This window comes from Myodes glareolus, chromosome 24 (genome assembly GCF_982192425.1).
Source record: "Myodes glareolus chromosome 24, mMyoGla1.1, whole genome shotgun sequence".
NCBI classification, from domain to species: Eukaryota; Metazoa; Chordata; class Mammalia; order Rodentia; family Cricetidae; genus Myodes; species Myodes glareolus.
Window position 1 is genome coordinate 15,384,410 of NC_142049.1, and position 14,914 is coordinate 15,399,323.

At 46.8% G+C, this 14,914-nt stretch overlaps 1 protein-coding gene and 1 pseudogene across 2 annotated transcripts; one reads left to right on the top strand and one right to left on the bottom strand.

Moving 5' to 3' along the window:
• The first annotated feature begins 2 nt into the window (after positions 1-2).
• On the top strand, positions 3-8,215 carry LOC125400796 (uncharacterized). Of its 2 annotated transcripts, XM_085683069.2 has the most exons (6): positions 3-4,602; positions 5,262-5,282; positions 5,923-5,976; positions 6,307-6,505; positions 6,666-6,922; positions 8,109-8,215. In XM_085683069.2, the coding sequence occupies exons 2-6, from the start codon at positions 5,262-5,264 to the stop codon at positions 8,112-8,114; spliced, it is 537 nt and encodes a 178-aa protein (XP_085539195.2). In that variant the 5' UTR covers positions 3-4,602; the 3' UTR covers positions 8,115-8,215. The 2 variants fall into 2 exon arrangements, with proteins under 2 accessions (XP_085539195.2, XP_048290922.3); XM_048434965.3 differs by having other exon boundaries at positions 3-5,976.
• Positions 8,216-8,410: 195 nt separating this feature from the next.
• LOC148117968 (inosine triphosphate pyrophosphatase pseudogene) lies at positions 8,411-14,527 on the bottom strand (annotated as a pseudogene).
• Between the last annotated feature and the right edge of the window lie 387 nt (positions 14,528-14,914).

Sequence of the window (14,914 nt, forward strand, 5' to 3'; positions counted from 1 at the left end):
GATTTAGACTGTGTGAAAAGGGAAGTTGGAAAGGTACCAAATCTCCAAGGCCAGTGTTTTAACTGGTGTCTGCAACAAGACCTTTTTTTCAGGTTAACTCCCCTCTTCACTGCGTGGGTGGGCAGACCCTTGGAGGTCAGGTGATCAGGTTGATGATCCAACCCTATCCCTCCCAAGGCTGTGCCATCATCATCCAGCAGCCTGATTCACTGTCAGAATTGAAGGTGCTTGTAGTTGCTTCAAGTGTAGAGACAAGGGCGTCAGGGGATTCTGAGAGACGGGGTCGGAACAGGCGCTGTTCCTCCTCCCAGTGTCTGCTCACCCCAACCCCTGCACTCCGGGGTGGTGCTGGCGCCTTTAAGAATCTCAGAGTGCAGCCCTGATTGCTGAATCTGCATGCAGCCTCCACCACACAGATTTGCAGCTCTGCTGAGCTAGGCCTGCGCCCCCTGCCTGGGCCATAGCGCATCCTGGTTGCTCACTCGCCCTGCAGAGCAGACCCATGTGGGCAGCCCCAGCCTACAGCGAAGACAAGGGCGGCTTGGCCTGCCCTGGAGAGCCGGAATATGGCCACGATCTTCTCATAGTATGAGCGGTGAGCTAGGGAAGTTCAGGCCAGGACATAGGCGACGGTTGGGCAGCATGGACTGCGCCTGGGAGGCCCAGGACTGGCCCTATAGGCTTTTGCACAGGGTTCCTGCAGCCTAGCTACCTTGCCTTAGGCTAACAAGGGGACCAGGGGCTGGTGAGGGAGGGCCCAGCCAGGCTAAGTTCTCAAAGGACAGCTGCTGGTTCCTTGTGTACTTATGTGTCTCTGCTTTACAGCCTTTTATTAGCTGGGTGTGTTGGCTCAAGGAGAAACAAAACAAAACAAAACAACAAAAACAAACCAACAAACCAACCAACAAACAAAAACACCTTGGGGAAGGGCTCTAAAGTACTGAATTTAGACCCCTGAGTTTGAGTCTGGGCTGCTGTCCCAGAATAAAGACCTCCATCTCCCACCTCATTCTCCCTCTCTTCCCCACCCCACCCCTCACTGCACTGTGATTCAGCCCTGCTTGTCTAAAGTATGGTTCAGACCCTGACCTCGGACTCACTCATTTATTCGTTCATGAATTCAATAGCAATCATTTATTAGAGGCCTTCCGCGTAAACCTGCTTGTCATGCAATACAGCAGTGAACAGAAGACCACAGATTGCTCTAAAGGAGCAAGAATGAAGCAGTGGCCATTCAGCTTCTAGGGGCAGCAGGGGAGTGTGAGGCTGGCTCCATTTTAGGTAACTCATAAGAAATGAGTATGGGGGGTCTCAGAGAAATGACATCACAACCCAAATCACTAGGGGAAAGCAAATTGTCTTCTGCAGGGGGATTCAGGCAAGCAGGAGACCTAGTGGGAATACCCCTGGGTTTTTATTAGCACTGAAAAGATGATCCTGTCCCTCATTTTGGATGGCCAGTGCTAGGCCTCACAGTTTAGGTGGCTGCTAACATCAACAAACCCTGGACAACTGATAATCAAAGTGTAATTTTTGAGAACAGGGTGCAATTTTTTGTTGTTGTTTATGGTTTTTTGGTTGATATATATGTTTTGTTTTCAGACAGGATTTCTGTGAATCCCTGGCTGTCCTGAAACTCACTCTGTAGACCAGGCTGGTCTTGAACTCACAGATCCTCCTGTCTCTGCCTCCTCAGTGCTGGGATTAAAGCTCTGTGCCAACACCACCTGGCACAGGATGCAGCCTTGGGCACACACTTTAATCTTAGACCAATGTTAGGCTATGAACCTCTCCAGAATTCATAGCTCCCAGGGCTGCAGGACTCTGCTGAGAAGTGGAAACCTGAGACAAAGGAGATAGAGCCTGCGCTCTCTCTCTCTCTCTCTCTCTCTCTCTCTCTCTCTCTCTCTCTCTCTCTGTAACATTTTAGTAAAATTCCCATTGGCAGAAAAGATGGTACAGCAGGGTGCAGTGGTGCTCACCTTAACCCCAGCACTCAGGAGGCAGAGGCAAGAGGATCTCTTTGAGTTCAAAATCAGCCTGGTCTACATAGCCAGTTCTAGCACAGCCAGGACTACAATTGAACAAACAAAGAAACAAATAAAGAAATAAGCGTATTTCATTTAGATTTCCTACTTCCCAGAGGCCTAAGGAAAGCAATATGTGGGTTCTTTTGCTGTCAGCACAGTGTGGCTAGAATCACTGGAAGTCACTAGAATGAATGAGGGTTCTAAGCAGGAGCTCTCTCCAGATTTGTGTGCTGGAAGGATCTCAGGGTGGACTGAAGAAAATGAAAGTGGGGAGGAGGGAGTTGGAAGAGATGACTGAGTGTTAAAAGCACCTGTTGGTCTTTCTGAGGACCTGGGCTCAAATTCCAGTGTTGACTCATGGCTAGCTACAACTCCAGCTCCAGAGGGTCTGATGCCACTTCTGACCTCCTTGGACACCATGTAAACATGTACAAGATGCCCAGGCATACATGCTGGCAAAACGCTCACACATGTGAAATTAAAATAATATTTTTTTTAAAAAAAAGAAAGTGATCTGTATTGAGCAAGAGGCAAAGGAAGTGTAGCGTGAATTTTAATTGGTCTTCATGATAAAAACTCTGAGTCAGCTATCAGGAGGTGAAAGGAGAAGGATCAGAGAAACCTGTGGCCAGCCACTAGAGAGTTCTTACCTCTACCAATGCTCAGACTAAAGGGTGATCCTGTCCTCAGATCGCTGCCTCAGCCTGAATGGAGCTCCTGTCTCCTCCTGCCTTATATTCTTCTCTTTGACTAGACAGCCTTTCCTGTCTCCACCTCCTTAGTGCTAAGGTTAGAGGCCTGGGATCCTAAGTGCTGGGATCACCCCTGTGTGAACTCTGTTTCTCTTTTAGACTGGATCAATTTCGTGTAGCCCAGGGTGGCCTTGAACTAACAGAGATCCATCTGCACCCGGAGTCCTGGGATTAAATGTGTGTGCCACCCCTCCCAGACCTCAGTGGCTTAGCTCTGCACTCTGATCTTCAGGCAAACTTTATTGTTAAAACGCAAACAAGATATCACTACAGGGGAAGGGATGTTAGAGCAGACTGGCTGGGCATGAGGATGGCCTAAACAAAGCTGTTTAAACTGAGGGTCCCAACTGGGCCTGTTAGCTGAGCATAACATTCAGAAAAAGTTTGGCAGCAGTAAAGGATTCTGAACACAGAAAACCTGAAATGGATTCAAAATGAAGCACATAATGGAACTGGGGAGTTCCTGATTTCTGCTGCCTTTACTTTACTGCAGCTGTGATTCTAAACAGAACATCACACTCTATGACTGTGTTCCAATCACATCAGACAGCTACACTGCCTGACACACCTTGGTGCACACGGGAGACTCTCCCTGGAGACTGACATGCCGTGAATCACAGTACTTTCAATGGTACATACAAAGTCTTCTCTGGCGATATTTGCTGATGCTTTAACAATAAAGCTTGCCTGAAACTCAGGTTCACACACATGCTCAAACACACATGCTCACACTTCAGAAGGGGAGAGCCTGTACATAATGATAGACCAAAGATTAACTATATCAATTTATCACATTGAATATTTCTGGAGTGAAAAGGAAGACCCAGTTATAGTCTATGTATGTATTTTAAACACAGTAATGTAAAGTCAGGCCTGTGGTGTGTACTTGAGCCTAGAGCTGAGATCAGCCTGAGGAACAAGTAAGACTCCCATCTCAAAATCAAACATAAATACAAAGACACAAACAAACAGATTGCACGTCAACGGGAAAAAGGAAAGCCAATGAGTGATAAAGACACGGATGCAATTAGCAAGCTTAGAGTTAGATCAAGACTTCAACTCGAGCATTCGCAGAGCTATGGGGGACATTCATATTGATAAACCTCAGCTCATCCAAAGATGCCGCTGTCATAAAAGGTTTCTACATGTAGTAAGAGTTTCCAACTCCATAGAGCAAAAGCTATAGGACGAAAGGAAGACAATTCTGCCCCTGTACTTAGCAGGAACTCTTACCATCCCTCTTAACAGACAGAAAACTGTAGAAAAAAACAAAGTTACTACAGTCAGAAGTGATATGAGCAATATTGTCAAACACCTTGACCCAGCGTGAGCTCACAGAAATCTACATCTGAACCTGCAAAATACACTTGCAAGGGTGCAAAGTGTGTCCCCTAGAACAGAGCATAAAACAAACCTCAATAAATTCATGGGATTGAAAGTTAGCTCTCGTCCTCTGTCCAAGGCAGCGTGGAGTTGAAGCCTTGAGTTCCCCGAGGCCAGTGAAGAGTGAGGAAACAGAGCTGAGGAGAACGGGCAGTCATGGATGTCAGATATCAGATATTGAAAGGTGGGAGGAGGGGAAGGAGGAGCCATTTACCTACCTGGACCCCAGCCCTCATGCTCTGGCTTCTTGCCCATCCCAGGGTCATAGGGGAAGTGCCGCTGCCTCACTCAGATTGGCTAGGACACTGATGCCCAGAATCTGGCCCCAGAACTTCCTGGTTAGCCCCTTTATCTGCCAGATCCATGGAAACCTGTCCTCTTTCCTCTGGTCACAGAAGACGAACGTCTCATAAGGAGTAAAGTGTGGTCACTAAAAGGTAAGCAATGTAGTTATGAGCTTAGATTTGATGGGCGGGTGACAGTAGCCAGAGTCCCCAGAAAGGGAAGGATGGCCAGAAGAGGTGGACTTCCACTCTGACCTTGCTTTAGCTGTAGGTATTTTGCTGGGAGCAGTGACCCCAAAGCCACTCTTAGGGACACCCTGTCACTGCTTTGTTTCTGATAGCCAGGGTGACAGAAGGAAGGACTCAGGACTCCAAGCCAGGATCCCCAACTGGGTGAGGATCACAGGGAGGCTACCAGCCTTTGGGACCCATTGTTGTCCTCTGAGCTGAGAGAGAGCTATTCTCTGCAACCCTCTACTGCAGGCAAATGTGCAACTTCAGGAGCCAACTAGACCTTAGATAAACCTTAGATAAACCCTCAGGCCTTGTAAGGATCACAAAGAGTTCTCAGTGCTTCACAGTGATCAGGTGATACCCAGCTCACCAACATTATTGTCCCCAGGTTATAGATGAGAAAGTCGAGGTTGAGAGAGAAGAGACTTTTTGATGTCCCATATGGAGAGGGGACAGGTCTCTCAACCTGTAACCAGCCATGTAGAGCAGGTTTATGCACAACACCCAGATACTGAGCAGCCAGAGCAGGGAGGAAGGGTGACGAGCCCGGTGGTAATGACTGGTTTTTCTCTCCCTAGATGGGCTCACTCTTTTCCAAGGTAAATGGAGCAAAAGTCCTTGGTTCGTTTTGTCTCCTCCACAGGCAGGGTCCCAGCAGTCTCAATGGGGGCCAGGACAGTCCACTGCCTTCCATAGCTATGACTTCTGCTTGACCCTGTGGGTATGGGATGGAAGGGAGGGAAGCTGGCAGGAAGGTGTCTTGCTATATGGTGGATGTTAGAGAGTATGACCTCTGACCAAGGGCACAAGGGCACAGAGGTGCTTGTTTGAGTTTTCACTTGTTTTCAGGACCTTTAGCAGTGTCTCAATAGCCCCCCACCCTGAATCCAAAGCTCAGGTTTAACCAGGGCAGTGAAATCATCCTTCCAAGTCTGCAGCACCCTCTGTTCCCAATGAAGATGAGAAACTACACTGGATTCCTCTGTTTTATAGAAAAACAAAAAACCCACAGTATTTATTTAGTACATGAGATTCAGGATGGTCACATGGGCACAGATTAGCAGTGTGGACTGTAGCAAGATTTGTCATTCCTCAATTTCCTCCTGAAAATAAGGATACTACTCCTATCTCGAGAATGATAGCAAGGAGTGGATGAATGCAAGTTGGCTAATGAGGTTATTAGACTTGGGAGGTGTCTACCATGGTCCAGATCTCACTGAAGTTTTCCTGTTTCTTCAGGAGGACAACGTCTCAACACAGGAAACTGCCAATTCCGAGAACCCAGTGTTGCTTGTAGGAATACCAAGATGGAAGATGATGAAGGGCATCCAGGAACTGGGAGAGGGAGGAGAATAGAGTGGCGGGATTTGGGAATAGTGGATAAACCTGGGTGGCAAGGAAGGCCCAACTGCTAGATAGTGTGGGACCCACAAGGGAGGCTCAGGGCAGCTTACATCTGTGGTTCTCAGGCCTCCAGAGTCCCGTAAGGACAGGGAGACTGGTGTAGAGCAGTGAAGAAGACCTTGTGCCTAGAGCCTCACCCCGAGCCAGGTCTGTGACAAGCAGAATGACCCAGCTATACCTGTGCATCTACCCTGCAGTCTGTGACATTTCTCCTCTTAGACCCTGGCAGGGGCATCCAGCATCTTGAAGTTCTTCTCTGAGGAGTTCATTGGTCAGCACTTCCAGGAGGTGGGGTTAGAGGAAGGCGATCCTCAGCCTGGAGACCTCTTCCTGTTTGAGTTTCAGTTTCCTGTACCGGTGCCCTTTGTGGCCCACGTGGGTGTTTACTGCGGCCAGGGAGAGATCATACACTTTGAGTGTGAGTGGAAACAAATGTGACCAGTCACAGGGGTGCTGCACTGGGGTGAAAACTGGGATGGAAGTGTAGGTCTCTGGAAGGGGGAGGGGCAGCCCTTGTATGGGACTTCAGTTTGAAGAAATGCTGTCTCTGATTGGCACTGAGCATGCTATCTCCACAGGCACAATATCCATCGAGAGTTTAGATAGCATACTACAAAAGCTTCAAGGTTACTTGGAAGGTGTGGTGTACAAACAGGGCCTTTGTGCGATGAAACACTCCCGAAAGCTGTTGCGTGTACTACGCAAACGCGGTGGCATTGACCCTAAGGTGCTGGAGAGCCGTGTGCGAGAAGCCATGAACAGCATCCCTCCTCCCTATCATCTTGTTGAGAACAACTGCGTGCACTTTGCTCTGAAGCTGCTGGGCATGAACTTAGTAAGCTCCTCTCCTCTAGTTGCACAAATCCCCATCCCCGACCCGAGTTTGCTAACAAATGCACCTAGACAACCTGCTCCTGCAAAATTCTGATGCTCCCACACACACACACTCAGACCAGGTTCCTCTAAACTGCAGGTCTTTACTCTGACATTCCAAAGTCCCAGAAACAAACTGGTGTACCTACTTGTTGAAGTTACACACTATGAAGCCCCTTTGAGCCCTTGCTAAGCTGGCCTCAAGCCCCAGTTCTTAGATCCTGATCAGACATATTTACTGAATACTATCAATTTTCTGCCCTGGTGCTGGCCCAACCCCTCATTCTTCTTCTTTCAGTAGAACTTTCTGGAAGGACACATCAAGACCAAGTTCTCAGCACAAAGGAGAACTATTTGCCCCAGAGGGACAAAGGCAGGGGATAGGAGACAAGGAAGAGGGGAGAAAGGGAAGAGATATTTCCCTAGAGGAAGAAAGGACTGCCTTTGGATAAAGGGGAGGCAGATGTGGCCCAGAGGCAAAAGGGAGCTTATTAAGGGAAAGGGGCAACCTCTTGTTAGGATGAGTTGGCTTGCTTTGATTGGGCATGTTAATTAGGGTAGACAAAAGGGGACTTTTGATTGCAGAACTTCAGTATTTTGATACTGGACCTTGGTGGTCTGCCTCAGGAGGAGGAAGAGGCCAAATAAGGGAATAGACCATGGTGCTAGGAATGTATTATAACAGTTTAGCAAGGCAGAGGGAATGAGGGAGGACAAGATCTGCCAGAACTGTGTTTGCCCTGCTCAGGCCTACTGGAGCCCTTCCCTTTCTATTGACCCAAATTCACCCTTCTGAGTTCCACCCATTTCAAGCAGCCCACCAATTCTGATCTCGGAGTTTTGAGGATCCTAGTTCTACAAATCAGGACAACCCTTGGGAAGTCTTCCTGTCTCCAAGCCTTATCAGGGGTTCCAACCACTCAGCCCCATGCCCAAAGTTCTAGCCTGAAGAGATGTGACCCACACATCAGCCTAGCTCAGGGCTTTCTCTCCATTCAGAACTGTTCCTTCCTTGCTTCCTTCTCTCTGTCCCTGCCTCCCTCCCTCCCTTGGGTCTTGGGAACCAAGCTCCAGGAATCACAAGTCCCTGAGACCTGGAGGTTAGACTAGACCCTAACTCAGCCTGTTACTTTTCCTTTCCCTCCTAGGAATAAATGAACATGGACTCAACCATGGATTAGTGTGACCCTGGGCCCTCCTGAGTGGGCCAGAAGAGGCTTCAGAAAGAATCATTAAAGTATTTTCTAAAACTTAATTAGGACTTTAGCTGTTCTCTCTACTCCATGTGGATCTGCTCTGCTCCCAGAATGCCCTTGTGCTTGCTTCCGGGGTTCAGCCTGCCCTTAAATTTGACTTCTTCCAGGACACTGCTAAGCTTCTCACATAGTAGGCAGGTTGCTCCCAGAGGGATTTAGAGGGGGTCAAAATGGAGATTGGAAAGGTACCATCCCTAAATCTCCAAGGCGAGGGTGGGTGGACCCTTGGAGGTCAGACGGTCAGGGTTGGTGACAGGAGGTCCACATCCTCCCAGGACTGTGCTGTCATCAGTCCAGCAGCCTAGTTCACTGTCAGACCTGTAAGTGATTGCAGTTGCTTTAAGTGCAGAGACATGGGTGTCAGGGGATTCTTGAGGGATTAGGGCGGGGCAGCCGCTGTTCCCCCTCCCCAAGTCCGCTCACCACTACCCTTGCACTCCACGGTGGTGCTGGCGCCTTTCATAATCTGAGTGCAGTCCAGATTGCTGAAAACCCTCTAAACCCTCCCGCCAAGCAGATTGCAGCATGCGGAGCAAGACATGCGCCCCCTGCCTTGGCCATAGCCCATTCCAGAGGCTCACTCGCCCCGCAGCACAGACCCAAGTCGGCCTCCCCCCACCCCCTCCTGCTTACAAGGAAGACTAGGGCGGCTCGTCCAGAATATGGCCACGACCTAGCAAATGGCTAGATCTTCTCCAGGGATTATAAGGGGTGAGCTAGGGAAGTACAGGAATGAAGCTGCTGACACTGGCACCATGGACAGCGTCCGGGAGTTGGCAAATGGGAAGGGGGGCTCCCTAGGTGCCTACCTGGGTTCCTACAACCTGGCAACCTCTCCTTAAGCAAACAGGGGACTCAAGGCTGGTAGGTGAGGGGGGGCCCCAGGCGGAGTTCTCAAGGAACAACAGACAAACAATACAAAAGAAAACCCAAACCCAGCACACTTTGGAGGAATGACCATTCCTGAACTGGAGTTTGAGTCCTGGCAACTGCAGGAAGCCAGCTCAGGATGTAGACTGAGAAACTGGCTCCTCCTACAAATTCATTCCCCCTTCTCCCACCTCATTCTCCCTCTCTTTCCCACCCCACCCCTCAATGCACTATGATTCAGCCCTGCTTGTTTAAAGTATGGTTCAGCTCCCGACCTCTGTCTCACTTATTTATTCGTTCACAAACTCAACAGCAATCATTTATTAGAGGCCTACCGCGTAGATCATGCAATACAGCAGTGAACAGGAGACCACAGACTGCTCTAAAAAAGGAAGAATGAAGCAGTGGCCATTCAGCTTCTAGGGTCAGCAGGGCGAAAGTGGGGTGGGTTCCATTTTTAGGGAACACATAAGAAATGGGTCTGGGATCTCAGGGAAATGTCACACAATCCAAAGCACTAGGGGCAAGCAAATTGTCTTCTGCAGAAGGGGGATTCGGGCAGGCAGGCGCACCTAGTGGGAGTCCCCCTGGGCTTTTACTACCAATGAAACGGTTACTCTGTTCCTCATCTGGATGGCCAGTGATAGGCCTCACAGTTTAGGTGGCCACTAACAACATGGAACTCTGTGCAACTGATAATCAAAAGTGTAATTTTTGAGAACAGGGTGCAGCTTTTTTTGTTTGTGGGTTGTTTGTATGTAAATTTTGTTTTGTTTTCAACAGGCTTTCTGTGAATCCCTGGCTGTCCTGGAACTCACTCTGTAGACCAGGATGGTCTTGAACTCACAGATCTACCTGTCTTTGCCTCCGGAGTGCTGGGATTAAAGCTCTGTGTCAACACCATCTGGCACAGGATGCAGCCTTGTGCACATACTTTAATCTTAGACTAATGTTAGGCTATGAGCCTCTCCAGAATTCACAGCTCCCAGAGCTGGAGGACTCTGCTGAGATTCTGTCTGAGGATTCAGTAGAGATACAATGTCTCTCTAGTAGCTGGCTCCTCTACTTCTTTGATCTTTTGGCATTTACCCCATTTTGACTCTGGGTTTTATTATGAAGACCAATTGAAATTCGTGCCACAATCTTCCCCTATAGAAATATAATGGTTCAGTTACAGACACAGGACTTTGACATGGTCCTGCCATTATTCCTCAGCATGTGTCACATTAGTGTGTCTTCTGAACGCATTGTTACACAAACAAGCACGTCTCTCTCATTCACGTGTAAATTTACTGTAGTCCTGACTGGTAAAATTGTGTGTGCCAAATAACTGGTTTTGTTATCTGGTTCTTAATTTTACACGTATATGTGAATGTATGTGTGCATGCGTGTGAAGTGTATGCGTGTGTTGTATGTGCACATGTATGTGTAGGTGGACATGCCAGCAAACTACAGGGAGATGTCCTCCTTTGTCATGCTCTGCCTTATTCTTTGATGCAGGATCTCTCGTTAAACCTGGAGCCCACAGATTTCCTCTAGACTGGCAGCCATGCCCAGAGAGTCTGCTCTCTCCATGCCCTCTCAGTGCGGGGTTAGGGGGGGTGAACAGGACCATGTTCGACGTTTATTGGGTGATGGGATCTGAACTCTAGTCTTCTGTACCAGCACTCTTAATTGCTGATTCATCTCTCCAGCCCCAAAGAACTGTTTTAATTTCTTTTGGATTTATTGCCAGTAAATGCTTGATTTGTGTGCCTGCTTTAGATCCCTGCAGTCAGAATCATGTAAAAGTTTCTCAGGTGCAAAGCTGTGCTCAGTAGAAAATGTTTAGATGTCCTGACCTACACCAGGGAGACAGGGGGCACATAAGGGCTTTCTTTCCTATTGCTTTGCTCAAACATCTGACAAAAGCAATTTAAGCAGGGGTTTATTTTAGCTCAAAGACTGAGAATATATGTTGGGGAAATGTGATAGCAAGGGTTTGAGGCCGGACATAGGAAAACCTCAGTCATGAAGCCAAGAAGATGAACGAATGCTGAACCCTGTATGAGTTGAGCAATGGCCTTTAACAATAGAGAAACTGCAGGCCTTGGACGGCTGGGACAGGAGCAGTTAAATGAAAATGGAAGTTTTTGTTCCACCTGGTCCCACAGTCATTCAGTCCCAAATAAACATACAGAGGTTTATATTAATTATAAGCTGGTTGGCATATTGTTCAGTTTTATTACTAACTAGTTCTTACAACATAAATTAAACCATAATTCTTGTCTATGTTTAGTCATGTGGCTTGGTACCTAGTCTCAGAAAGCATTCTCATCTTGCTTCCTTCGTGTCTGGGTGGTAACTGACTCTCTGCCTTTCCTCTTCCCAGAATTCTTCTAGTCTGATTGCCCCATCCTATCCTTCTTCCTGCCTGGCTATTGACCAATCAGCATTTAATTAAACCAATATGAGTGACAAATCTTTACAGTGTACAAGAACATTCTCCCAAAGCAGTTAAACACTCAGCATACTAAAGAATCCACCAGCCCGTGGAATTCTCCTGTATTTGTTATTAAAAAGAAATCTGGAAAATGGAGAATGGTAACCGATCCAAGAGCTATTAATGTGATTCAGCCAATGGGCTCTCTACATACAGGCTGATATTCCTATGCCTTCTCTATTACCTAAAGGATGGCCTCATAGTTTTTGATTTAAATGATTGTTTCTTCATCAAACATTTAGAAGAAAAAGACAGAGAAAAATTTGTCTTCACAGTGCCTACATAGAATAATTAATAGTGTGGCCCCAAAGAGTCCAGCTCTTAAGAAACCCCTCTCAGGGCTCTATCAAGGACACCACAATAAACAAAGGGGGCTAAAGTCTGGGGGACTAAGAAATCTACTTACAACAGGATCCATCTATCCATGTTTCTTTATTCCTGTTTTCTCTCTTTTTCCTTTTCTCCTTTGTTCTACCTATTACAAAGATTCCCAGTCATATATATCCTCATAACCAGCAATTCCCCAGCCCTTTCTGGTTCCAGGGCTGGGATTCTTTTGCCCCATAAAAATCAGAGAAGAGTTTTCACAAACTCACACACAGACCTGTGACTTTCAGCTTACTGGTGGGAGTGGCTGGTGCAGGTCCAGTGAACTACTTAATGGAGAAAGTTAGGAAAGGAATTAAATCGTCAGGGGATTCTAGAGGGGAAGGTTAGTGTGCTGCTTTATATTTTTAGGTGGTTAGATGAAAGGTTTCTTTTCAGTAAAATTATGAATAGGGCACGGATTGTATTTTAAATCAGCACTCTGCTTCTTTTCTCCCAGAATGCACAGAGGATACCAGGTAATCAGGCAACCTACTTAAACAGTCAGGGGGAAGCTAATGGCTCCTCATCTGATTAGCATATTCACCAGAAGCTGCAGTTTCTAAGGGCCTAAGTCTGGAGTTTGCACTAAATTATCAGTTCAGGGGTATGCTGTTAACACCCATTCTGATCATGGGTATTGGAACTTTCTCTGACTTGTGGTTAATTATCTCTTCTGGTGTCCTTGAGACAGTAAATTTCCTGTACTAAAATCATCAGTGAACTGGCCTCTTCTTCTTTCTATGAACCACCAGCTTGGGCAAGCAGTAATTCTATGTCCTTGGATATCTGCGAATATCTTAAATGAGATGCTTTTGCCTGGGCCCTAAATGCTGACCAAATGCCTGCTGATAAAGATAATTGCAGTAAGGCGGATCTCTGTGCTTACCTAGGAGAGAGGAAGGAAGCCCCGGCAGTGGGAAATTGTTTTCACATGTGGATAGGGGAATGTGATGGGTAAGCCACAAAGACATAGAAAACAGTTCTGAACTATAGGAATTAATTCCCAATTTGTAACAGAAAGGGAGTTAGCCAACGCAAAAATTCACAGCAAAAGACACTTTATTCACAAAGCAGTAACACCAAAATTTCCTTGAATTATGGCTTAATGTTTACGAGGCCCCCTGGTTCTGATATGTTCCTTATAAAAAGATGGTTGAACAATTACTATCTAATGTTGTGGCTTTTAGCAAATTATCAGCCACTAAAAGATTTCAATGTAAGATTCTCACACAAGGAAAGTTAAACAGCCCCACCTTTTGCCAATATTTTGTATAACAGTCTTTAGAAATGATACATAAGCAGTTTCCTCACCATTATATGGACGATATTTAATAGCTGATTCAAATGAAGATACCTTAGAGAAAATGTTCAAAGAAGTAAAGGAAATTTTGTCTAGTTTGGGATTATAATTGCTCCTGAAAAAAATACAAAGTAGAAATTCTATTAATAACTTAGAATATAAAATAGGTCTACCAAAAAAAAAATCAGTCTACCAAAAATTTGACCTCAAAATGTGCTAAGTAGGAGAGATCAATTGCAGACTCTTTTTTTTTCCCACTCAAATATACCATTTACTTTGGAAACATACCTTCCAGAATTTACATTTGCTGCATTCTAAAATCAAAGGTTGTGTATTTCTTTGCCAACCCTCAACCCAGCTAAGAAGTGTGAACACCCAAAGTTCTCTCAGGATCCCAGAGGCTGCAAGAGCAACTCTGCCTTTTTGTTTTGCTTTTGAGACAGTATCTTACTATGTAGCTCTGGCTGCCCTGGAACTCACTATCTAAACCAGGCTGGCCTTAAACTCACAAAGATCTGTTTGCTCTGCCTCCCACATTCTGGGACTAAAGGTGTGCACCACTATGCCTGGTCAAAAGAAACTCACGAATCCCAAAGGGCAAGAGTTTAGTAACAACTGGCCCAGAGTTCCCCTGTGCAGAGCAAACTGCTCTTCCAGACCTGGCTGCTGAAGCTGCCTGTATCCCTTGGCAAAGGGAACCCCAGAGAAATACCTGCCAGGAGTGCCTGCCTCCTGGGGAGTTCTACAATAGTCCTCCCCATCCCCACGGCTTTTCTGGTTACCAGCCCCAGCAGTCACGCTAAAGTACTCTTGTAGCTTGAGCAGGGCCCTGAACCGATGAGAAATGGTGTTTTTCTCAACTTTTGTCATCTCTGCATACGTTTGCTCCTATCCATCAGGTTGAAAGCAGGCATCCCAGCCAAAGTCCCCGGAGCCTCTGGCCCGCCGTCTGGCCCCTGATCAAGAGGACTGCCTGGCTTGGGTCCCCAGTGCTGAGAGCAAAGGTAGAAAGTGCATAAGCTGATTTGTCCTCAAAGCTGGCCAGGAGTTTGTGGAGACCTTCAGGCTTTAGCGTCTCTAGAAACTATTTTATGTGGGGGCCAGGGAGCCCCCCCCTCCGCCCCGAGTGCGGTAGAGCACAGACAGGTATCCTCCACCAGTACAGGACCCTGCACCTGGTGAGCTGCCTCCCAACACTTTTGTCTGGAAATTTCATCTGGCTCTCCCTGGTACTCAGGCAGGTCAATTTTCTATGCCACCAAAGTGCATGGAAACTTATCTCCTAGAATCTGAATGTCACAAACACGATCTTCTTGCCCACCAAACACGAGGCCATTGCAGGGGCTGGTTGCGGCAGAGAATCCAAGGACAGACTCTTAATGACTTTCAGTGATTGCTGAAACATTGCCCATCTATGGCCCACTACTGGAGTAACAAAACCAGAACTGAGTAATTTGTTCCAAACCTTGAAAGCTGACAAGGAATTAAATAGTCCAAGAGAACTGGCTGAGAGTGAATAGGCTTTGCTGGAAAAGAAATTACAGGAGGCACATGTGGATCATTTGGATCCAGAGCTTGAATACATTTCTGGTTATTTTACCCTCCATGCATATTCCTTCAGAAATATTAATGCCGAGAAACTATATTATTTTAGAATGGATTTTTTTTTGCCACATA

Coding starts and splice junctions, on each gene's coding strand:
- LOC125400796 (XM_048434965.3), top strand. CDS start 5,836: ATGAATGCAAGTTGGCTAATGAGGTTATTAGACTTGGGAGGTGTCTAC. Junction 5,977..6,306: donor CCGAGAACCCAGTGTTGCTT/GTAGGAATACCA, acceptor TTCTCCTCTTAG/ACCCTGGCAGGGGCATCCAG. Junction 6,506..6,665: donor AGAGATCATACACTTTGAGT/GTGAGTGGAAAC, acceptor CTATCTCCACAG/GCACAATATCCATCGAGAGT.